This window comes from Aquarana catesbeiana, linkage group LG03 (assembly GCF_042186555.1).
Source record: "Aquarana catesbeiana isolate 2022-GZ linkage group LG03, ASM4218655v1, whole genome shotgun sequence".
NCBI classification, from domain to species: Eukaryota; Metazoa; Chordata; class Amphibia; order Anura; family Ranidae; genus Aquarana; species Aquarana catesbeiana.
The window spans coordinates 169,916,613-169,943,105 of NC_133326.1; the positions used below are offsets into that span (position 1 = coordinate 169,916,613).

The 26,493-nt window shown below is 39.9% G+C and overlaps 2 protein-coding genes across 6 annotated transcripts in view; one reads left to right on the top strand and one right to left on the bottom strand.

The window, feature by feature from the left end:
* The window catches only part of FRMD4A (FERM domain containing 4A), a 566,280-nt gene that overhangs the window by 269,997 nt on the left and 269,790 nt on the right, over nt 1–26,493 (bottom strand). Inside the window, exon 1 of one of the 5 annotated variants that reach the window (XM_073619523.1) lies at nt 17,412–17,861. The exons of 3 other annotated variants lie outside the window; for them this stretch is intronic. The gene's annotated coding sequence lies outside the window, so the exon portion shown is untranslated. Of the gene's footprint in view, nt 1–17,400; nt 17,862–26,493 lie in introns of those variants that run through there. One more of the 5 variants, XM_073619522.1, reaches the window with a different exon arrangement.
* On the top strand, nt 5,568–6,025 carry LOC141134490 (MICOS complex subunit Mic10-like). Its single transcript, XM_073624018.1, has one exon. It carries the CDS (start codon nt 5,605–5,607, stop codon nt 5,833–5,835), a length of 231 nt encoding a protein of 76 aa, XP_073480119.1. The 5' UTR covers nt 5,568–5,604; the 3' UTR covers nt 5,836–6,025.

Genomic DNA, 26,493 nt, shown 5'->3' on the forward strand with positions numbered 1-26,493 from the left:
GCTGGATTAAGACCATACAAGGTCCTAGACGGGTCAACAGCTTTGGCCTACACTCCTCCCCAGACCACCTTCCGCATAAGTACCTTGTTCACATATTCCAGTATTATAAAAACATAACACTATGGGGTTGATTTACTAAAACTGGTGAGTTCAAAATTTGCTTTAGCTGTGCATGGCCACCAATCAGTTTCTAACTTCAGCTTGTTCAATTAAGCTTTGAAAAAAAAAATAGAAGCTAATTGGGTTCTATGCAGAGCTGCGTCAGGTTTGTACTCTCCAGCCTTAGTAAATCAACCCCTATGGGTTTGGAGAATTACTAAACTATATATTTTTCAAAAACAGAGGATCTATAGAATAAAAAGATGGCAGTTCCAATTATGTATGTTGTAATCTTTAGTAAACCGTAATTTATATTGAAAAGTACACTTTTCTGGTAAACCAAAACACAAAATAATATCCAAATTTACCACTGGTTGTTTTGTGGATTATCCAGCCATTATCAGATAAAATGTACTGGAAATCTGACAAAGCTTTCTTATTTGCAAGGCCCTACCAGCAGTGATATGCACCATGAGATACATACTTCAGGAATGAGTAAACTACCGCATGACCGTATTACAAATTTGTATATCCTAGGACAATATCTGCTCACATACAGCAACTTTCAGACTGGTAAACAATGCATATAATTTTCAGGTGCATGCAATACAAAAAGCATAGGTTCTATACATTGGAACCTATATGGCATACATCTGTACAACATGATGTACAGGGAATTTTGCTTTCTTGTAATAAAGGACCTAAGATGAGACATATGTTTAACATATGTCCTATGCTTATAAAGGAACATTGTGGTGTTAAATAAATTCTGTCTTAAAGTTATGCTTTGTACGTGATTGTGTTTATGGTTAATGTTAACCCTAGACTATGAAAAGTAAGATGCTTTGAAAATAAATTATGAACATGCAATGTCAATTTAATCTTTGCAGTGTATTCTTATCCTTTGGAATTGAGTGGAATCAAGATTGCTGGCAAAGGCAGCTGGACAATAGTAAAAACTGCAGCAATTTATTTTAACTGCCTAGCAGATGTGTGGTAAATACAATTTAATCTACTGTTTGATCATTTGTTTATTTCCTGTGTTTTTATCAACGTTCAAGAACCTCCTATTTTGGCAAGGTGCATGAGCTGTTGCATTTATAGTCATAAGTGCTATTACCCTTTTTGTTCATTTTATGTTTGAAAAGAAACATTGATTTTGAACAATTATGTGTCCTTTAAAGAGGCCTAATCATATTCAAAGGTCTCTCGGGCCTTCATAGAGGTACAGCTATGTTAACTGTGACATTAAACACCATTAAAAAGATGGGCGTTGACAGAAAGGTTTGGTCAGACGTATAGTGAGGATATGGTTGCTCCAAGCAAAAAGTCACCAGCAGTAATATAGTAACAGTAGAAAGCAAATGTTTTCATAGTCACACAATAAAAGTAATAAAAGTATGAGAATATAAAATATGTATTAAAATTCTAGAAGGCTCTGGTTGGGGCTGGGTGTCAATGTGGGGGGGTTAAGAGACTCTGCAGCAGACTTGGTGGCCATGTAGGAGATGAGGTTTCTGAAGGGAGTTGTGAGGGCTGGGGGTCTCTCCAGGAGACTGTTTTTTTTTTCAGGTACAATGTGGGGGACTAAAGAACATTTTGGAGGCTGGGCAACACTGTGGGTGACTGTTGGGGCACCATGAGGGCTGGAAAGTCTGCAGAGGCCTGGGCTGCACTGTGGGAGATTAACAGGCAATCTGAGGGCTTGGAGGCACCGTAAAAGGTTAAGAGGCACTGTGGACCACTATGGGGATTGGTGGAAGTATGGGAACTGGTAGACACTGTGGGAGGTTAAGGGATTTGCCACTACCTAGAGGCCTGTGAAGAGGGTGGCCATGGCCTGGTAGTGGGCCATGGCTCGGTGGTTGAGAACCACTTATATACGTATATATATATATAGATGTATTTCAAACATTCTATTTACATTGTAGGTGTTCATGATACATTTTAGATAATATTAAATATAGCCAGATCAACTGAACACAGAACTTAAAAATGTATTGAATGTATTTGTACCAAGAACAGGCATGTTCAACCTGTGGCACACCAGGTGTTGGTGATCCTAACTGATGCCCAGGTACTGCTGCCTCAACACATGAGAGCCAGGATTTCTCTGTCTGATCCAGAACAAAGTGTAAACCTTTGCTAACATTGTGTTTTGCCATAATCTATAAATGGTTTACATGAAAAATAAAATCTCACTTGTACAATAAAAGCTAAATAATGTATAGTAATAGTTACCCCATCCATGTAAAAGTGTTTGCAAATTATGCACATGATTCTAGTCAGCTGCTTATTTGTAGCCTTGTAGTGGCATTGTATGCTAAAAGGCAGCTGTCACCTTTATCCGTTCATGAGTCAGGTCAACACATTTTTCTGCTGTGTTCTGTGCTGAGCATTACAGGAATACCTCAATTGTTAATTTTGCATTTACAAAAGTAAACTAAAAGTGCTGTTCTGTGGATCAGTTTAGCAAGCTCATGTGATGTCACATGTGACACATAAACATGTTTTCTTAACGGTTTGATTTAAAGGAGCAGTGTCACCTAGAAAAGTGAAAGCTCAAGTAACATGAAATATTTCTAAAGTCATTTCTTAGCTAGTAATTCAGGCTTCAGATAAATAAATTGCTGTTCAGCACAATGTTTGAACACTTTTTGAGAGCCTGAAACAAATGAAATGTTGGATTCATGGAACTGCACCCTGGCTCATACATTAAACTTCTAATTTTATTTCAATGCATAAAAATGTGTTACTCTTAAAGAATATCATTAGTTTCAAATACACTCAGTCCCTCAACAAATGCTTAGAACAGACCTTAGGTGCAGACCTCTGACTGTGGTTGTGGCTTGCCCGTGGCCAGGCAGTATGCCCTCTAGAAAGTCCGCAACCTCAGCACTAGGGTGCATGTGTGGGGGCTGGCCGTACAGATGAATGGACTGCCTGTGCCCTTGCTCAGTGGGACATAAACCCATTATTGTCTCTAGTTTTCTATTTGATCATCTCCAGAATGATCATGTATTAGAACTTTTATAATAATTATGGAACTAAATATTATGTGTTCTCAAAGTTGTGAGTTACAGAAGCAGATAGAAGTCACATAACCACTGATCCTTAATGGTGAAAGTGCATTTTACGTTAGATACCACTCATGCATAGATATACTTAACTATAACAGTGATTTCATTGGGTCCAGAATTTAAAATACCTTAAAACTCGATATATTTTTTCCTGTTAAGTGCATGCATAAGTGATAGAACATAAGTGAAACATTTAAACGTATTTTATACCACTCATGGGAATCACTGTAGCAATCCTATCAATGTCTTTATCTTACTTTCTCCATAGAAGGCCAACACTTTTTTAGTTGGGGCACCATCAATGGTCAGCATTAATTCCTGCACTTAGATGCTGGCCCAAAGATGATACAGTAACATAAAGTGTGGTGTCTGTGTAGTATTCTATAATGTTATTGGATGTGTGTATATGAAACCTGCAGAAATCAGCTCCTTGCTGCTGCCTCCAATTCAGCCTTTGTCAACCAGGGTTCTGTGGAACACCATAATTCTTTCAGTGGTTGATAGAGGTTCCTTGAGCAATGAACAGTTTCTCACACCCAGATAAGTTCCCACTGACACCAATGATCTTTTTAGCTATCTGTAAGAGGGGAATTCTTCCTACTGGCCAATAATATGAGTAGCAATCTTCCCACTGACCATCAATTTAAGGAACAATTTTCCAACTGGAAGTCAGTAGCCATGGACACTACCAGTTATGAACCTACACCTTTACAGGTATACTTGGGCAGCCAGAGAATAGTAAATTAGGAACAGGACTGTGTTGCACTTTACGTTGTAATGTTTCCAAGTGTTTCGGTAAAACTTTGTTAACCATTGCAACGCAATTATTTATATGTATACACTCATAAATAACTCATAAATATCACAAAAATCGTGTCAAAAGTCCTTCACACATCTCAAAATCGAAAACAGTCCCATCAAAAATCCACGCCATTGTGTCATAAACAAGTGACAGTTCATATATCTTGCAAGCCTGGTCTGAAGTTATTCAAAATGCTGCATTGTGGTAAATGGTGTATAAAAGGAACAGGGCCTGTAAAGCACACTCTGGCAATGAGAGCAAGGCCACTACAGAAGGGTTAACTCAGCAGAAGAGTCAGAGCAGGAGAGTAGTTGCCACAGGTAATCATGAACTGGTGGGAATATATAGCAGTGGATCATAAAGCGTGGTACCTGGCATAGGGGTCAGTGTGCTGGCTCCCTCCCTAGCAGTTGGTTCCCCCAAATTAACTGGGGCTGAACCTGCGATATGGAGACACCAGGTACCTAGCCACATGATACGGGATAGAGAAGGGGTAAACTGCATGCATGTATGAGGTCCATGCTAGGTGCACGGTGGGACCCCATTTTGTCACTGGAAGTGAGGTGGCAGAGGTATGCTGGACTGGTGGAGAGGGCATGGGCTCAACGGCGCCCTTCCAAAACGTAACATATATTGAGAAAGGGTGTGTAGTGACATGAGACAGAATACGTCACAGAGAAACGCTGTATGTTACACAGCTGCACATAAGGTTGACTTTCATATAAATGCAGCCCCGCCTGGTCCCGGGCATTGATGAATGCATACAAGAGAGCAGAGGAGAGATACCCTCGCACATGTGTATGGGCAAGGTGGCCCCGCCCACAAGCTGGTCCTGCCAGAAATTAAGTGAGCTGACAACTTTCTGCAACTCTCAGCCTGTGCTACACTCTTACCAGTTACATGCTTTCCATCTCTCTTTGTGAACCTACAAATTGCCCGATTTCTATGTCATCAAGAGGAGGAGGGGGGAACTGTTCTGTAGTCCTAACACATTTCCTGTCCTAGGGTGACACTGCTGCCTCTCCAAAGACACAGTATGTGGAGTGAGTGTTGTCACTGTAGGACAAGTAGTGTGTTACTTGCAACTAATGCAGCCACGACAGCTGAAGACTGATAAGCTGTAATGTATTAAATGTTGTATTTTGAATATAGAAAGGCTTTAAAGGAGAAGTACAGCCAAAGCTTATTCGGCTGTAATTCTCCCGTGGATCACAGGAGTGCAGTTGGTTCTGCACTCCTGTGAAACATTTTCAGCAGACAGCGGGCTGAAGCCTGCTGTCAGCTAACATCACAGAGGCGGTCCTGACTCCGGCAAGATTGCAACAATAAAGTCGGGATTAGCTCACATGCCTGGACCAGCACCTGTCTCGGCCGCTCGCTCCTGCCCCCTCCACAGCCCAGCGCTCCAGTGAGATAGACAGTGGTGACAGTCACCAGCTCTCTGCTCAGGGAGCACTGAGAACCGTGCAATCAGTGGTGTATCAATGCTGCATCCACCTAGGTAAGTATGATTCTTAAAAAAAAAACAAAAAAAAAAACATACTTCTTTTTTAAGTTAACAGTTGGGCAGAGGTGCACTTAAAATCAGACCACCCGTGGCCGCTCTTCCTGCTGGAGGTCACCATGTCGGAGAAGGAGCTCGGGAGGAAGTGGGACCGCTGCCTGGCGGACTCCGCCGTCAAATTCGGTGCCGGCCTTGGCTTGGGGATCGTGTTTTCAGTCGTTTTCTTCAAAAGGAGGACGTGGCCCATCGCATTCTCCTCTGGTATCGGTTTAGGAATGGCGTATTCCAACTGTCAGAGTGACTTCAAGTCACCGTACCTTCTTCACGGGAAGTTTGTTAAAGAACAGTGACTTCTACGGATGAGATAACTGAAGCCCAGCAAGGATCCCGGTTCCTCCAGGCCCTTTGTCACATTCTCGACAGCGGCCAACTTCTCTGGCTCTTCTGGGCACAACTACAACTATTTTGTTTTATATTTAATATCGGAGTTGTTGGGACAATAAATAAAATGTAAAAGAAGTAAAAAAAAAAAAAAAAAAATCAGACCACCCTTCTGAGTCATTTTAATTAAACAAAATAATTCTGAAATATAGAGGTGGGATTTCCTGGATGACAAGTATATTACTAAACATTCAGAGAAATCCGGACTACGTTTCCGTCCATAGATTAACTACTTGATTGTGTCTTGATATGACTTAGCACTTGGGAATGCGATCTCCAGACAATTCGACCTCAAAGACAGGAAAAAGTCATCCATTCAGCGAACAAGATATCTGTATATACTTCAGTTACTGCCCTCATCAACATACCCTAGAAGTAAGGAAGAATATGTTTGTCTTCAGATACCGCAAAAAATAAATCATTAGTATTAGTGTACAGCCAAGATACTGTAACTACGTTTAAAATGTATCGTCTCTTGCTGTATGTGATAAAAAGATCATTTCAATAAGTTCTACCGATTGTAATGTTTGTCTCTATATGAAAATTATTAGTAGGGACTTTAGCACAATGACAGCCTAATTAATGTCAAAGATTTTTTTGTTTTTATACAAGCCAATAAACAGGATGAAGTGTATTAATACTTTTGTTACAATAGACAATGCCATGCACTAGACCCATTTTAACGAGACCCTTAGTAAAAGTCCTGGGAGTTAGCAAAACTGTAGTTCAGGGCTCTGTGCAATCACAAACAAGATTATCACAAGCCATGCTTTCTGATTTGAACACAATACAGCTTAAAATATATGTAAAGGTATTTTTTCCCAGTTTTGGATGATGTAGTAAAGGGTTTGACCCCCTGACATTTTTTTAAATTGCAGTGATTAACCCCTCTGCTTGTTCTGGTGACCACTGTCACTGAGACAGAAAGGAGTAAGGTGAGGGGAAATTTTAGGGACATATGGACATACACTGTATTGCCAAAAGTATTGGGACGCCTGCCTTTACACGCACACGAACTTTTATGGCATCCCAGTCTTAGTTTTTAAGGTTTAATATTGAGTTGGCCCACCCTTTGCAGCTATAACAGCCTAAACTCTGCTGAGAAGGCTGTCCACAAGGTTTAGGAGTGTGTCTATGGGAATCTTTGACCACTCTTCAGAAGCGCATTTGCGAGGTCAGGCACTGATGTTGGATGAGAAGGCCTGGCCAGAGCTGCTTCAGATTTTGCACTGCCCAGATTTAGTAAATCAACCCCCTGGTGTCTAAGATGGGAATTCTCCTCACTTTGGGGAGATTTCCACTTCCTTCTTGCTGCATCACCAAGACAGAAAGTGAAGGGAAATCTCACCAGCAGGTCACAGACAGTAAAAAAAAAATAATTGGTAGGGGTTTCAACCTTTCCCTACTCTATTAAAACTATCAAAAAAGTTTTGCTATACTTTTACTTTGAAAGAAACCTTGCCAAAAAAAACATGGCGGCTGTCATCTTTAAAATGTAGTTTTGCAATTGATAGTTGCTTGGCTGTCTCGCTGATCCTCTTGCTTCAGTACTTGTCACTTACCAAGAAGAAACTATTGACTTTATTGGCTTTATTCTAACGTTCCTTGTTCAGAGTTAAGCTGGCCATACACTGATTGAAATTTGGCCAGTTCAGTAGGGACCAGTCAAATTTCGGTCATTGTATGGTCATCCCCGCTTGATCATTTGATCAACTTCTCTCAAAGGAAAATGTTGGAAAATTTGATCAGCGGCTTCAGCCAATCAGCTGCAGGCACTGATCAGTTTATTCTGAAGCGGAGGGAATCCCCTGTCTTGGCAGGGCAATTTCTTCCACCCTCCTCATTTGTATCTATAGAGGTATCCATTGTTTTTTTTTTCTTATTTATTTTTTATATTCAGCCCCCTGGCTAAATGAAAAAACAAATAACTAACAGTGTATAGCCAGATTTTGACTTAAAATGTACTGAAGCCAGTTGATTAGCATAGCAGCCAGGAAAGGTCAGCCATGGCAGCTTTCATATTTTTCTTTGGAAAAGTTTACTTAAAAGCTATACTCTAGAAAAGCATGTAACAACATTACTTTTGATACAAACCAAAAAAGCCATCTAGAGATACTAATGCTGTTATTGATAGTATATTTTGAATGTCTAATTATTCAGTACTAAAGTGGAGTTTATAGCAATCCACAAGATATCAAATAAAATAAAATGAAAAAGAGTGCATTCAATCCAGAACAATGACGGATATATGCAGATGTAATTACATTTTATTATGCATCAGCTCCTTGAAGTATTGTTGAGGACAGCATCATGTGTATGTATACATCTGGTTGAACTTAAAATGCTAAGAAGATATTACTGCACAGGTTCTGAAATTAATTGGTGGACCAGCTGCAAATGCAATAAATACACATTTAATCAAAAGCTTCAGCTACCCCACTGGGAATACCTTGATTTGCCATCCAATGGAGCCACTTTGAAACATGATGAGATTAAAACCCAGCAGGGCATCCAGTGACAGGGTTAAAGCCTCGGACCTCATTACTAGTTATGAATGTTATAAATGAAAGTATTTTTCATACATTGTACTGGTCTTGTCAGCAGATGTCTGCTTCATCTGATTCAAGTATAGTGACCAGACAGGGACACATGACAGTATATCATCTCTTGATCACCATTACGTCTCTTGCTTGGCCTTTTAGCTTGCAGAGAAATGTCATCTCAGGCCAAGTACACCAATCATAAATCATGCATCTAACAACCCCCTTGCACTGAAATATGAAGACCAAACACTGCAGGGAAGCGCTGAGACTTTAGATCTCTACCACTTCTAATTGTTCTCATCTGAAAGGACAAAAGCTCAAGTTTTTACCTTACTTGACACATCTTTAATGTGAAAGGGTTGCATACATGAAATGCATATCCCTGAAAGCTTACACCGTTCAGGCTGAAACTAATAATTTTCCCCAGTGACCTTGTCCTCTTCTGCCAGTGGGATTATGCCCTTTGCTTCCTGTTTCATGTAGACATGATGTCATCTAGCAGATAACACTTGATATATAATGATATTCACACAGTGGAATCTAATATGATCTTAGAAGACTCCTACTACTATTTAGTGGCTGAATCTTGAGTTCAGTTGGAAAATACACTTCTCTAGTAGATATATGTAGAGCATGTGTTCTCTAAGCACCAACCAAGAGCTCAAATCTGAACTCCACACAAACAGCCAAATATATACAGGCTTTACCTGTGAAAGGTTTTGTATTTCTGTATATTAACTCTTGGGATTTACAGTTCAGCCATTTCCATCAGACCTGATTTTTCTCTGCTACAGTTGAAGAAGAATTCCAGATATGGCTATATTCTACATCAGTGTTTCTCAACCTTTTTTCAGTCAAGGCACCCTTTAAAAATCATGGACAACCTCAAGGCACCCCATTCTAAAATGTAAAAACTGTTACAGTAATTTTACATAATGTAGCAACATCCACACAAGTAGGACACCCAATGTTAGAGGGAATTTATTCTTCCAAAGCAAATACACTTTTGCAAACTGGTACTGACTAGTATTTCAATGTTTCTCTTCTCCCTCAGTTTTTCTCCATCACTCAGCTAATGTGACCCCAACACTGATGGAGAGGGGCAAGAGAGGGGGATACAAGGATGATGCCATTGGTCGTTAGGACACCGCCAGCTAGAAGGTTGCAATAGTGTACAATGAAAACCTGTCACTTATGCCGCGTACACACGGCCGGACTTGCCAACGAGCCAAACTCCGTCTGCATTTCCGACGGAAACATTTAGAAAAAAGTCCGATGGGGCATACACACGGCCGGAATGTCCGACGGAAAGCTCCCATCGGACTTTTTCTGTGGGGAAGTCCAGCCGTATGTGTATATGTGTAACTAAAAAGCCAGGCTTCATCCACATGCTGGCTTGTATACAATTTTTGGGCAATTTTTAGAAATTTTGCCAACGCACCCCTGAAGAGGCCTCAAGACACCCCAGGGTGCCTGGGCACCCTGGTTGAAAAAGGCTGTTCTAAATAGTTACATAGGTCCAGCTTCAGTGATATAACTATGTATATACAGTACTATACATGGCTGATGCCCTTGGAACCTGGAAATCACTGAAGTAGACACGGCTACTCCAGTCATGTCCACTTGCTTCTGGGTCCTGTGCCGAGTAGCTGCACTCCTTCTTACTAAACACAGGAAGTTGGCTGTTTGGCACAGGTGCCATTCACAGAATGCTTTGCATTTGCTGAAGGAATGCAAAGTATTCTTTGATTGGACAAGGCAGAAAGATGGGGCCATGATATCACACTCTCCACCTCATCCAATCAGAGAATGCTTTGCATTCATTCAGAAAATGCAAAACATTCTTTGATTGGCACCCACACTGAGTGGCCAACCTCCTGTGTTCACAATGCATCAGACCAGCCATTCAGCATGGGACTCAGAAGCAAGTGGAGATCACTGGAGTAGCAATGTCTACTTCAGAGATTTCCAGCTTCCAGGGGCATCAGCCAGGTATGGTATATACATAGTTACATTGGTCCTAGCTGGATCAATATAACTATGTATAATATAGCCAAACCTAGAATTCCTATTTAACTGATAACTAAACCCAAGACAATAACAATGTAATATATTCCAGCTTAGAAGCCCTTTGATGTAGAGACTTTATTTTCTTTTTTCAGGCAAAGAACATTTTGAACATATACAGAAAATACCTATTGATCTTGGCTACAATGTGGTTTCTTTGTCACTTCCTGTGAGTTGAACAACATCTTTCTTTTACAGTATCTTTCTTCTATAAAATACTAATTCCAACACTCGGCATATAATGTAAATGAACAAATGCAGACAAGTCCAGCTTGGGTATCCATGGCCCAGGGAGAATGTGCAGTCACTTCCTCAGTCATGTGACAATGCTCGGGCATAGCCATTGGATGCTAGAACTGAGCACTGTCACAGGGCAGGAGGTCACATGCTCCTCCATATCCTAAAGTTTTGGGTATTGTAGCTGGCTGCAGAGGAGAGGCAGTGATGGTAAGGTGAGTAAAGGGAGTGGGGGTAATAGTGTTTCTTTTGCAGAGTTTTTAATCTTCCCCAGCTTGTGAATGGACAAAGAAAGGAGAAGCAGCAGGAGCTCATCTCTTTGCCCCTCTAATCTCTCCTCGACTCTGCATGCTCCTTATTTTCATATGGTCAGCTTTATATGCAGAACAACTGTACAGCCCACAAAACAAGAGAAGCGAGAGATGGTTTATATACTGTATTTCCTGGACTATAAAGAATACTTCTACTTCTCTCAATACCCTCTACACCCCTTTACTTCTAAAATACTTTTGAATATAGCAAGAAATGTCCAGAGGCAGATAGCACAAAATAAGGAACATATTATCACAATTTATACAGTTCTCCTCTTTTTAACTCCACTGCCCTAGGCACACATACCTTATGGTAATTTCAACCTTGAACCCAAGTGTATCATTTAATGTACTGTATGCCAGGATACACCACCCTCAAATGTGTGGATAATCTTGTTTTTTAATAATATTTTGTAAAGAACATGAAAGCAAACTTTGTTGAGATGAAAAACTTTGAAAGCAATGCACAGGTAAGAGTTTAAACTGTACCTGTAGTCAGACAACCATTACTATCTGATCTACCTGATCTGATATACAGCAGCAATGGAAAACACATTTGTCTTCCCATATATACAAGCACAGTACAGGCAAACAGTTTGAAGCATAAAGATACTGGGTTGTTTGCCTAATGTCTATATCTTTCAGATTACTAAACTGGGTCTGCTTTTACATCATTCTGGTTTTCATTGCAATTAGATATTTCATTATTTATTTATGGCAATTTACACAGCTCCTTACATAGTGTACATTCATGTCAGTCACTGCCCTCAAGGAGCTTACAATCTAAGGTCTCTAAAACCTAGTACAGATGGGCCGAATGTCGGGCGACATTGGACGGTTCAATAGAAACCGGCTGACATTCAGTCTGTGTGTATGGCAGCCGGTCCGACAGAAGTCGGCTGTCGAAGCTGTCGAAGGGTCATGACCATAAAAGGTCTGCCGACCGGCTCCCGATCAGCACTTTCAGCCAATGGCTGAGAGTGCTGACATGAGTGTTCCGGCAGGGGGGCTGTCCCCCTGTCAGAACACAATAGCACAGCAGGGGAGATCGCTGTACTAACATTGGATTAATAATACAGCAGCTCCGACCTGAATTGACCGAAAAAAAAAAAACTAGTAGTGTATACTGGGCTTAACTCACATGCATACATGCACATACTAGAGCCAATTTAGGCTCGCCATACACATAACACTCTAACCATACAACCTCTGTTCAATCAGCTTTAGATCTCCCAAATGTATGTAATATGAGGACCTACCTAAACTATCCAATCAATTAATATCCAATCAGGCAAGCTCTTGCACTACATACTTGTTGGTAAAGTTAAAGGGGCTAAAGAAGAGTGTGCAATCAGATTGTAATACTTACGAAGAGCTTTAAACAGGATTCTATTAAACGACCAGCATGTTGTTGGAGTGTGGAGGGAAATTGGTGGTAACCCACACAAGCACAAGGAGAACAGGCACACTCCACGTAGGTAGTGTCTGGGTGGCATGGATTTGAACTGGGGACCTCAGAGTTGCTAAGCATACATGCTAACCACACAAACATCTAGAAAAAAAATCTAGAAAGACATAATGCTAGTATAATGACTGCATATTGCTAAAATACACGCTCAAACTGATTATAGCAGTGTTATTGCACTTGTTTCCAGACAGTTAAGTATAGTACATTATTTTTCACGGTCATTTGAAATAGATCCATTTAATACATGCTCCACTGTTGGAGTGGTATACCTTATTCAGTGCTCTTGTGGCCTCCAATATGTGGGCAGGACCAAGGGAGCCCTTCAGGTGAGGCTCAACGAGCATATAAATAAAATCAGAAAAGGCTTCAAAAATCATTCCGTATCTAGGCACTATGACCTGATGCACAATAGGGACCCTTCAGGTACCCTATTTCTGGGCATTAATAAGTATAAACCCCACTGGCGAGGAAGCTCCCTAATGTGGGAGATTTCTAAACAGGAAATGGCCTGGATATATAGGCTGAGATCTTATGTCCCTTATGGCCTCTACATAGATACTGATATTAATGCATTCATTAACAACTCTTAGATCTATATGACAATGTCTGATAACATTGACTATTTTGTGTGCTGTATGGGGGACTTTAAAACTGAACTGTCCAATAGATAACTATTCTCTTTAGTATACTATGTGTGGACCAGTTATTACGATCTGGGTAACATCTATTCATTTTTGGGTAATTAATTATGTTGATTATATGTGGATTTGAGGTAACACCTTAGGGGTTATTACCTCTTGCTTTTCTAGTTATAATTAATTATATTGGTGTACCTCGCTCTGAGCCTCAAGTTGCTTCTGTTCGCTAATTCGGTTCATTTATTTATTGGAATTAAATTTTTGTTGATTTGAATGTCATGTTTTTATTAATTTGATATTCAGTCAACGGTATGTATGATATATTTTTAGTTTTTTTTATATTTGTTTTTTCTTTTTTCCTGTTTCTTTCAATAATGAATGGATTTTTTTTAAATAAGTGACATTCCTATTCTCAACCACTAGATGTCGCATTGTTAACCTTTGGGGTTTGTGACACCATTGCACAAACTTTGTTACTTCCTGTGAGTTTAATCTGGGTGGTCAGTCTATGTAATAGGTTAACATTCACAAATGGTGGCTATGGGAGAGGGTGCCTCTAGTGCTGTATGCCTTGGATTTTTCCACTAGAGTGGCAGCTAATAGAGTAACAATTTTCCTTTTTTCTGTTCATTTTGTATTTTTTTGCTTTGTTATGAGAACGTTTACAGAGTATACGTTGGCGTGGCGGACGTCCTTGAAAGAGGCTTGGTACACGCCGATGCGGATGCTTATATAGCGAGTCACGGCTCAGATTAAGGCTTGGTTTCTTTGTTTACTATATAAGGAGGTGACGCAGCGCGCTGCCAGTGCCCCTGGATGATATCATCTCTGACGAAATGCGTAGGTCGGAGCGACGCGCTGATGACACCTATTCCCTCGTGTGCTGGAAAGGATGGGTTTGTTTTGGTTGTGCGCTTGCCGGCACACCAGACTTAAGGCTTTTATTCATCTTATAACATGTAAGTGCATTACTTTTTATTTTAATAAACTTTAAAGAGGTTTTATACCATGTGGAGCTTCTTTGTTTTTTGGTACATAAACCATCCATCCATGTGAATAAGCGGTGCCCCGGGATTAGGAGAATATTATCAGTGGAAGAAAGACCCAAGCTGGGTTTAAGCCAAACGCGCTACTTGATCCCCTGTAACGGGGGATCATCTAGAGCTGGTAAGCAGCAAATCTCACTATTTTGGTGGTGGACCGTTCACATGAGGTGATTGATGGCATTTCTATCATCAGGAATCATCAAGGCTTACAGTTAGAAGCACTGGTGGACTATTTAGGAACGCTATATATTTTTAAATCTGATGGACTGATGGATATATATATATTTTTTATATGTGCTATACTGTAGTTTATGTCATACAGGAGAATTGCTGCTCATATTTGCTGTTTATGTTTTCTGGTTTACTTAAGTTTTAACCCTTATAGCGCAGTTTGCCTTTTATTCTATTATTTTTCATACTTGCAGTTATAGAAAGGTATTAGAAAGGAGCAGATCTCTCAAAAGCTTGTCTTGAAAAACTGTTATTGCAAATTTAAATATATATTATATTAAATATATTTAATTTAAATAAAATAAACTATCACTGAGTGCTCAACTGTGTTGCGGATATGTGTAAGGAAAATAAAGTGGAGTTGATTTACAAAAGGAAAATAGACTCTTCACTTTGCAAGGGAATTTGCCCCAGAGCTTAGTGAATGAGGAGAAGTTCTACTGACTTCCATCATCCAATCATGTGCAAAAAAGAAATTGCTGTTTGCACAGGATTGGGTATTTTTTGCAAAGGGAAACTTCACCACATTCACTAAACTCTGGGGCAAATTCCCTTGCAAAATAAACAGTCTATTTGCTTTTAATAAATCAGCCCCTATGTTTCAGATTCTTAATAGCTTCATAGATATCATAAAGGATACAACTTGTACACATTATATTTCTATAAAGCTAACATTCATCTCCTGGATTTACAACTTTACCTTAAATGACAGAACGTACCTTATCAAAGACAACTCTCCGTTCTACATACAGGCAGTCAACAAGTCACAGCTCCTGTCAAAGGGTTCACAGCTGTAATAGACAGCGCATCCTCAAGTAACACACGTAATCCCCAGAACACAAGATCCCAACTTTATACTGACACAGGTGTCATCCTCATTTGAACAGCACAAAACTCTCCCTTAACTGACTGTTCAATATCTGCAGCCAACACAAGCTCCCAATGGAGCTCCAGCTATTGCCGAGACACATTTCCCACAAATCCTCTACAAACAAATCTAAATATAGACGATTTCTATCAGAGCTGTCACAGTGGATAGCCATTAGCAAGGCAAAAAAAGGAAAAGAAATCGATTATTTATATGATTGCATTATATATGCTTATTTGTTCTCATTATCATCTGAAAATAATGCCCCTTTTTAAAAAAAGTCATTTTGTTTTACAAACCAGAGTAGTACAATATTTCTCTGCAAATACAATATGGCTTCCTAAGACTAATAAGAGGGAAAAATGTGTCTTCGTTCTTCACAGAATGCATAATTTACCATTAGGTTTCTAAATGATCCCAATGAAATGTTGACAGCTTAAATCAAATATATATATATATGTTTTATCGTTCCCTCTACCATATGCTAGAGTGCAGGGAGGATATCATGGACTGCTCCATGAGTCCACTGCTTATAAGAAGAAGGTAGCCTCCATAGCAATCATGACATCACAGAAACATAAAACATTTGCTGTGGCCTCAACTACAAGTACCTATTGGTACTTGGCTTGAAGAAACTGAACAAGTGGGTCAGCCAACAATGATCATATCCTGAACATACACATGGGTAATGTTTCAAGGTTTATCTCTGAAGCTTGTATTTCTATCTCTGTATTCGGTGGCATACATTATATGGAAGAGCATCAAAACTCCATGTCAGGTGACTAACACCCACCATGACAGTCTGCATGCAAAGCATGTGCAAATAAAATTCAAGACTTGTTTACTAGTAAGATATGCAAAACCAGGCTGTTCACGCTACCTTTACAACAAACTAGGTAGGAAATGTCTATTGAATTGTACAAATGGAGACACCAGAATAAGGTTTCAAGCATCAACTGAGTTTATCCCTTAGTCCTGGAACACACTAATCTCTTGTTTTATAATCAGGCATGGGACATGTTAAACCCTTCTACAAGAAATGGAGCCTTCGCTATACGACATGGGCTTTTCACCAATAAAAAAAAACAGCATTTTTACTATCATGGGGAATGGGAGCTTTCTAATGTCTCACGTTTCCTAGCTGCATGCTCTGTCTGGGTAGGCTGCCCACATCATGTGTGTACAGCACTAAATCTGCCAAGGCTATTTTTAGACCTAAACACCTCCTAAAACACTGTGACCATCGAAAGCCTTAAACCGGTTATATTTTACTCTTTCCAGCAATCATCCTCACAATTTTCTATGCCCCTGATGGACATATCAGCGCTGCCTTAATCACCATGCTATTTACATGTCTGCTTGTATCTCAATGAATGAAAAACATCCAATACAGTGTGCCATTACCCCCCCCCCCCCCAAATGCACATCTCTCTGATCCACACTCATTGCATCTCCTCAAAGTGCAACGTTCACCTATGTAACCAGATACATTAGATTTCATCTTCCCTTCTTATGTCATGGTGTTCTTTTTCATCATCCATCAGCACTACTTCCAAGCCGCTAATGGCTGCTTTACTACTTACACCTTCCAATATAAATCGTGCATAGTACCAATACATCTAGGTGCTCTGCCTGTAAATGGTCCACCTCCTCTTTCATACATTAAGCAAGATGGATGGATGCACATATTCCTTAGATTTTCTTTTTTAAACAGGTCATCCCTACATTTTGAAATTGTTCTTTGTAGTCTATTTATATAAACATAATATAATATCGGTGTGTCTACAATATACATAAGTGCGCTGACTCACTCATCTTACATTGTATACAACTTTATATTTTATAGGCAGATTTTAAAAAAAGTCAACAATCCAATAATATAATACATTGTTTAAAATATTTATATTTAGGAATGGTCATAGGCTATGTTCATAGGTCAACAGTCCATACATTTAAACAATAATATGTCTCCCATCCAATCCCCTTGCATTGATTATTTGTTTGCAGGATTACGGGAAAACTTCCCTGCCTGAAAAAAAAGGAAGACCTAACGTTCACACATTACCTTCTCCTCACCTTGGCTGGATCAGACGCTCTGCAGATGTCAACCCCAGAAAAAGCATCACATTAAATCCCGGTTAAACAGGCTCATGGCCTAACAGGCAGCATCCATTTCCATCTCCAGTACCTCCTCTGTGGCTTTGCTGGAATATACAGACACAGCCCCTCTTGCTTGGTTTCCTCCTGTGAGTGTGTGTGTGTGTGGATGTGTGTCTGTGATTCTATCCTCTCTGCACAGTGCTACCACAATCCCATCGCCCTGCTAACGGTCTCTCACATAGATACTGGCGGCGGTCCAGGGTGCACCACACAAATGTTCATCTTCAGGAAAAAAAAAAAGAAAGAAATTTCAGAGAGTGCTCGTTACACTACAAGGAGATTTCACACACAGGCACAGAACATGCCATTGGGAAGAAGGAGGGGTGGGAAAGCTGCTTCAGCTCGAATGCTTTTCCCTTGGTTGTTCCTGCTGGTGCATTCCTCCTTTTTTTTTTTTTAATGACTCACGTGCAGACAAAAACACACTTTAAATGAAAAGAGGCTGGCTAGAGGTGGGGGGGGGGGGATGGGAAGCAAAAGAATAAAAAGGAGCTGCTTATCCTAGATGCTGGGTGATGTGTAAACCAAGCACCCCAGCATGCAAGCACCTATTCAGACTGGGGCCCTGCATTGCACACTGCATAGCAACATCTGGACTGGAATGCCAACCGCAATCCTGTTCACAAGGACTCTTTGCTCAGGTTGCTATGCAAGGCAAGATCACTTAACATTTAATTGTTCTGAGTCTTAAGGTGAGAGTGCAAAACTACAAATAAAAAATTATTATATAAAACATGTTTTCATTCTATGTATAAGGTGATTCTATCTATATTAGTGCACTCACAAAAAATGAGAACTGTACGTGACACTTTTTAATTTACACATTTCATTTTTTCCGACAAGCATTCAAAAGATCAATTCCCTTCAATAGGTCACATAAAGTATTCAAGTGTTTGGCATTCGATCTATAGGGCCCATTCATACCAGATGCATTATCAAGCATCTTTTGAAGCGCCTAGACAGTATAAAAAAAAAAATCCAATAAGAGTATTGCATTGCAATGGAGTGTGCTGAAAAAAAAAGTACTGTAGGCTGTATTTTCTTTGCAACACATACACTATATTGTCAAAAGTATTGGAGCGCCTGCCTTTATTTATTTCAGGTACATGCTGTCAATTTACCCAGCGCTTTACATATACATTGTACATTCACATCAGTCCCTACTCTCAAGGAGCTTACAACCTAAGGTCCCTAAGACACATTCATACATACTAGGGCCGATTAACCTACCAGCATGTCTTTAGAGTGTGAGAGGAAACCAGAGTACCCGGAGGAAACCCACGCAGGCACAGGGAGAACATGCAAACTCCAGGCAGATGGTGTCGTGGTCAGGATTCGAACCAGTGACCCTTTTTGCCGCTAGGAGAAAGTGCTAACCATTAAACCACTGTGCTTTACACGCACATAAACTTTAATGCAGGGGTCTCAAACTGGCGGCCCTCCAGCTGTTGCGAAACGTGCCTCTGCCTGTGGGAGTCATGCTTGTAACTGTCAGCCTTGCAATGGCAAGTTCCACCACCCCAAGCTCGCTCATCCTTACCTTTACGGACCTTGCTTTGTGCACTGGTGGGCAGTCATATTGGAAGAGGAAGGGGCCATCCCCAAACTGTTCCCAAAAAGTTGAGAGCATGAAATTGTCCAAAATGTTTTGATATGCTGATGCCTTAAGAGTTCCCTTCACTGGAACTAAGAGGCCAAGTCCAGCCCCTGAAAAACAACAACACACTATAATCCCCTCTCCACCAAAGGTTTTGATCCAGTGCTCAAAGCATAGTCCATAAAGATATGGATGAGTGAGTTTGGGGTGGAGAAACTTGACTGGCCTGCACAGAGTCTTGACCTCAACCTGACAGAACACCTTTGAGATGAATTAGAGTGGAGACTGCAAGCCAGGCTTTCTCATCCAATATCCGAAAATGCGCTTCTAGAAGAATGGTCAAACATTCCCATAGACACACTCCTAAACCTTGTGGACAGCCTTCCCAGAAGAGTTGAAGCTGTTATACCTCCAAAGGGTGGGCCAACTCAATATTGAACCCTACGGACTAAGACTGGGATGCCATTAAAGTTCATGTGTGTGTAAAGGCAGGTGTCACAATACTTTTGACAATATAGTGTAAACGCGACTCTGGAAAAACATCAAGATAAGATATGAAAAGCATTTAAGAAAACTCATTGCAACACCTAAAAACTAGGAATGCAATGCATTTAAAAACCATATGCTGATTTAAGCACACTTGTGTTATTACATTGTCTATAAAAAGACAAACACTTTGCCACAATTCTAGTCATAAGGACCAGGAAGAATAAAGGATAAAGAATAAAGAAATAATAAAAGAAAAACTTATATTTTGCATCTTTACAAATGACCTACAATGGTCAACTTCAACAAAAAAGTATAGTACATTATTACAAATCACTTAAATGCACTATGTTGCCTTGAGGAAGGGACCCTGAGAGGCCGCAGAACGTCGGCTGTATTTGGATTATGTTGAAGTGACAAGAATAAAACAAAGTTATTGATTTTTATGGAAGTGCTGGTTACCTTACTTCTTCTTTTGTGGTATTTCATGGTGCCATCCATTGCTGTCACTATGAGCACCATCCAACTACACTTGGCACAACATTGTATGCAGTGTAGCCCAGGACTGTATTATAATAAGGGCATAGATTCCTTTTTACTGCTATTTTTCCTTTATAATAACATCTAAAAATATGTAATACAGTTGTTAAGAGATTAGGTATAATTGCATTGAATTTACACCTAATGATATAATTTAATAGTGTTTTTAATTCTTAAAGGATAAGTGTACTTTTCAACAAGGTGCACTTACATACCTCCCAACTTTTTGAGATGGGAAGGAGGGACACCTATTAGGAAAAGTATATAGGCATAGGACACACTCCCTGGCATGCCCCCTTAAAGAAGAATTATAAAAAAATATATAAGTTAAACCCACATGTGCTTTTTTTTTCCACTATTTCTTTATACTGGCTTTTAAATTTACAAAAGCAGCAATTTAGAATTTGGAGGAAAGGTTTGGCAATAGTAAACACTTTGAAAGATAAATAGTGCATTTTATATACAACTATATAGATGAGATCAACATTGCTCAAAATCAGGGACAGTCCCTCAAAATCAGGGACTTGAGGAGCTATGCACTTATCCACCCTGCCTAGCCCTCCTGGCCCCCACCAGATGTTTGTTTTCCTAAGGAGGACAGCCGAAGCCTGTGGCAGTGTTCAGATCATTAGGCTGAAATCTTCTTTACCTGTGAACAGGCCCGAAAGGTACATTTTATTCTGAAATAAATATGCAGTACACTGCTTTATATTCCTGGTGAGATCTTTTGCCTTTTACATGAGGCCTTTATCTAATACATTTTTGTATTCTAGATGGTCACCACCTTACCCCTGGGTGGTGAATTAGGTCCCCCGGGTGGCTTAGTAGGTTAACATCTCAATTTTAAGGTCTGGTTTTTGGTATATGGTGGGGTGAAAAAAAAATTGGGGGGCAAGTCACTTTCATCTTTTTAAAATTCACTGCTGAACTCAATACCAATAAAAGAGGGGTTGCAAGATACCCATACAATAACACAAAAAATAGGTAATTGCTGAACTGATGGCCCTGTAAGAGCAGCCAGATAGATCTATGACCCTGTAGGATCAGTCATAATCTTTCTTAGAGTGGTTGTAAACCTCAGTCATGGAATTTGAGCAAAGCACATATATCTGTAGTGTATACTTATTTCTCTCCAAAGCTCTAAGTGTTGTTTCTCTCTGGTGCTTCATTCCTCTGTTATCAGCATGAGGGACTTCTGAGAAGAGGAGAGGGGTCGGGTGTTAGAGCTCAGAACAGAGCTTGTCTATTACAACACAGTTCTTCTGCTGTGTGGAGGGGGGTGAGTTCCTTTAGTCCAATCAGCTCCCACACACTGTAACTGCAGTCTCTGGCTTACTGGAACCTCCTCCACAGTAAAAGGCTAAAGCAATCAAATCCTTGAGCTCAGGGAAGCAGAGCCCAGAGAAAATGGTAAACAAGAGCTCAGGCTGGTTACAGCCTAGCAATGACATGCACTACATTTAGTTAGGGACACAACAGCATAGGGCAGGGTCCCCCTACATAGAATATGTTACAAATATGCTGTTTTTCTTTGTTCGCTGGATGCAACTATATCAACACACATCCTTTATTGATAGAGATACTTGATAGATAGAGGCAGAAGGTTGGCAGAAAATAGAGATTGTGGTCATTTGATTGGGAATTCCTCTTCCACTAGTAAGAGGACACAGACCCGTGGGAGGGGAGGTGTTCACTTTGTGACCACTTATGCCGTGTACACATGGGAGGACTTTTGGACCAGACTGGTCCGATGGACTTTCCGACTGACTTTCGACGGACTTTTGACGGACTTCCGACGGACTTTTGAACGAACGGACTTGCCTACACATGATCACACGAAAGTCCAACAGATTTGTACTTGATGACGTACGACCAGACTAAAAAAAGGAAGTTGATAGCCGGTAGCCAATAGCTGCCCTAACGTGGGTTTTCGTCTGTCGGACTAGCATACAGACGAGCATACAGATATACGGACTAGCCATACGGACTAGCATACAGACGAGCTGATTTTTCGACCGGACTCGAGTCCGTCGGAAAGATTTGAAACATGTTTCAAATCTAACGTCCGTCAGATTTTTGACCGAAAAAGTCCGCTACAGGTCCGATGGAGCCCACACATTGTCGGATTGTCCGCTGGATTCGGTCCGTCGAACCAGTCTGGTCGAAAAGTCCGCACGTGTGTACGTGGCATTACTCACAACAACACAACCAGATTGTGTCTATCATTAAACACTGCCTCCCTGTCTAATATGCGGACAAAACTTTGCATGATATTTTAAGACAGGGATGCAATTTTTCTATTAAGAAAGCTCCTACTTTAGGTACTATGCTTTCCCCCTCTTTATTTCGTTCCACTTCCCCTTCCATTTCATGGTTGGGGACAGTGGGTTCCTATCCCTGTGGTTATAATACCTGTAAATAGTGTAAAAGACACAGAAAAAGCAAGTCTGTTATTTCTTTTTCAACAGGTAGAAAATATCCAGTTAAAAGTTTTATAAATTGTAATTCAAAGACGATTGTCTACCTAATTGATTGCAGTACTTGTAGAGTACAGTATGTGGGGTGCACTATTCGCAATCTACGTATTAGAATATCAGAACACTACAATGACACTCTTAATAGCAATGCAAAAAATATTTCAAATGTGTGTAAACACTTTAGAACAGTTCATGGTGGTAATCTGGAGTCTTTTCTATTTGCGATCTGGAACAGGTGAGAAGATCTGTGGTGGGGGGGATACACACCATACTCTACTTCAGCGGGAGGTGTGGTGGATACACAGATTGAATACTTGATTGCCTTGTGGAATGAACAGTAGAATGGATGTGAATTTGTTTTTAAAATAAATTTGATTCCACAATGGGTTAATTTTTTCACTAGAGTTCTCAGTCTGTTTCCATTTTCCCTCCCCTCTTTCTCTGGTTCTGCCAACTTCACATGATTTTAATTGTTAATTGATTTTAAATTGGATTGTACCGCCCCCTTTTTTGGAGGAATGGATATCTTTTCTATATAAATTTGATTTTATTCTAAATTTGTATGCTATGAGGAAGGCTTCGGCCGAAACATGTTAGCACTTTAGATGTCGCACTGCTGTTGGTGCTCAGTAAAGATTTAAGAAGAAGCAATCGAGTTGCTGGAATTTCTTGCTATTTTGATGTTTATGGGACACAACAAGCTTGAGCACCGTTATTCAGCTCATCATTCTACAATCATGTAGTAGAGCTTGGGTGAGTTTTTGTCTAAATTAACACATCTTTTATTGTCTGTGATGATTCAGAAAAAAATAATCAAATTAAAACAATACAACAAGTATATGCAAATATGTAAATATGCATAATGAGATAGCTGTAGTAAAAAAAAGCACCATGAAGTGAATATGACAATGGATAAAAGCAATATAAATGTCCCTGGCCCAGAATACAGAGAATGCCTGAAGGACTTCAAAGTTCTACGTCCTAATCTTGTGTCAGAATGCATTGCACTCATTGTCAATGTGAGCATCACCAAGTGTGGCTATAAGTAACTGGATTAACTATCATTGCTCTCAGAATCAGTGAACAACCCAACTTTAGCTAAAAGAGGAGAAAATGGTTAGAACCTCTCATTTTATTTATTGCTGTCTGTGTCCTCATTTAGAGGATGTCTACTTACTTCCTATTTGATTGGGGTCAAACAGAACAGGAAGCCAGGGAACATCTCCTCCCTTCCTGCCTGTCTGAAGGACATCAAACGGAATAGAAAATAAGAGGATATAGGCAGCTATAAGGACACATGTTTAGTAGAGAAAAGAAAGGTTAGAACCTCTGTCTGTCTCACTACTTCACTTCCGATCCAAGGGGCTGGAAAATCTCTTCAACAGGGACACAGATAGCATTTCAAATCCAAGAGAGGTTCTAACCTATCTCTGTTCAATCCAAGGAGTACAAAATAATGTTTTGGCTGATGTTGAGTTTTAAATCTCAAAGCTGCAAATTTGCACATTAGCAATTCTGGCCACCACCATCCTCTAAACAGGAAGGAGTTGGAATAGGTGACTAAGAAAATACATTTTGTTTCTCGTTAATATAGATGTACAAATAAACAAAGTAAAGCTATACACTATGGAAGAAGATGTGCGGTATTATATTAAACCTTTGAGGTAACACATAGTTCATTTTCTTAACAGGATATACAGTGATGACAAAGTTATGTCCTCAATTATGCTGGCAGCAGGAAAAGGAGCTGGCAGCTGGATGCTGAGTCAGTGAAAATCCGAGAAAAAACAACTCTAGAAAGGAAACTGATCGATACGCAGCTGCCCTGTGTACCATTCTCTCCCAGAGCGTCCATTGTATGACCTCTCTTCAAAGATGATGATTGTGCCAAACTTTAACGTAACAGTTTTTTAAAGAATATTTCTTTCAGTTGAGAAATACTCAGCAGTTACCTGAAATATCGCTTTGCCCTGGAGACATTGAGTTCACAAACTGTAAAAGTGCCAATATTTTATATTTAACACAAAAAGCATGGCTTTTGTAATTTTCCATGTGTGCATTAAGATAATGTGGGGTCTATATCTCCTGTCCACTACAGGAAATTCACTATTAAAGTTCTATACATGGGATCTTTAAAGAAGAAATCCAGACATGGCATATTTTTACATAATTACATTGGTTCAGCTTGGACTAATGTAACTATGCACTGTATATATCATATCTGGTAGACACCGCTACCCCAGTGATCTTGCTTCTGGGTCCTGTGCTGAGTGGCCAAACTGATGTATTGTGAACACATGGTCGACCACTCAGCATGGGCGGCATTCAGAGAATGTTTGCATCTTCTGAATGAATGCAAAGCTTTCCCTGATTGGACGAGATGGAGAAGGTGAGGTCACTGCCATACCTCTCAACTTCGTCCACTTAAAGAATATTTTACATTCATTCAGAAAATGCAAAGCATTATCTGATTAGCAAAACATGCAATAAAACAAGAGAGGGCACACCAACCTCATGCAATAACCAAGACACCATTTATTTCCAAAGTAAAAATGAGTAATATACTCACAAATAGTTATTAACAACCATTGTCATAAATCTCCAGAAGACACGGCCAGAAAAGATGTGCACTTCTCCAGTAGTAATGGAAAGATGTCACAAAGTCCTGCAGACGCTAAAATATTTTGAGGGTGCCCCCTCTTGTTCAGAGCTAAATCCTTTGAAGAAGAATGGGCAACTTTGAAATGCATCAGCATCTGCACACTTTGTGACATCTTCCTAGTCCATCTAGAGATGTGCACATTGGTTCTGATCATATGTTGTGGAGATTTATAACAAGCCATTTGTTATTAACCATTTGTAAGTATATTACTCATTTTTATTTTGGAAATAAATGATGTATTGTTTAATGCACAGGGTTGATGTGCTCTCTCTTCTTCATTTGTAGTGCTTTTGGATACCCTAGTCTGAGAAGGGCAGCAAGGCCTAGTGGTTAGCAGATAACTGAGACCATGTTCATGTGCTATAGATATGTGGAATAGAGAGAGTCTTTCCGTAGCATTAACACCCCACTTAAGCGCTGAGGATTTACTATTGTTGTCTGTTACCTTCTCTGAATGGCGTGTTCACAATGTATCAGGCAGGCTTCTCACCAAGAACAAGGGAGCAAGTGGTGATCACTAAAGTAGCAGTATCTACTGCAGTGATTTCCAGCTTTTAGGGGCATTGAACAGGTATGGTAAATACATATAGCCACAAAGGTTTCCAGAGACCGCATACCCCTACAATTATGCCCTACACAGGTGAAACATGTTAGAGAGGCTTTCCTGATGGGCGGAGAGCCAGCTGAAGCCATTTTGTGATAATTTGTTTTGTGATTTACTATATAGGAGTGTGGTCCTTGGAAACATTTGTGGCTATAGGGTCGGGTTTGATGTGCTCTTCACCCAGAATCAGTGTTATTGCAGTTTTTTTTTTTCATTTGGTAAATACCCTGTACATAGTTACATTGGTCCAAGCTGGACCAATGTAACTATTTAAAAATATATCATACCTGGAATTCATCTTTAATTATCACAACTTTGGCTAATTTAGTATTTATTCAAAAGACATTATATTGAAAGGAAAGAAACTGGAGATATTGCCTGCCCAGTAGACTCCCTTTGTTATGTGTCTAAAAAATTCTACATGTGGCCTTGAGGCCACATGCCAAGATAACATAACTTTGTGCAGCAAGTACCAGTTTAAATTCTCCTTTACCCCATTTTTAAGTGAGGGCCAGATATTAGTAGAGAGGTATAGAAACTTGATGATCTAAATTTCAAATGTACAAAACATTGCTTCTGCTCTAGTTAGCTTAGTTTAGACTGTTCTTTAAAGTAAAAGTCCAGCCAAAACT

Bases quoted from the DNA above. Each gene is read 5' to 3' on its own strand.
- LOC141134490 (XM_073624018.1), top strand. From the start codon at position 5,605: ATGTCGGAGAAGGAGCTCGGGAGGAAGTGGGACCGCTGCCTGGCGGAC.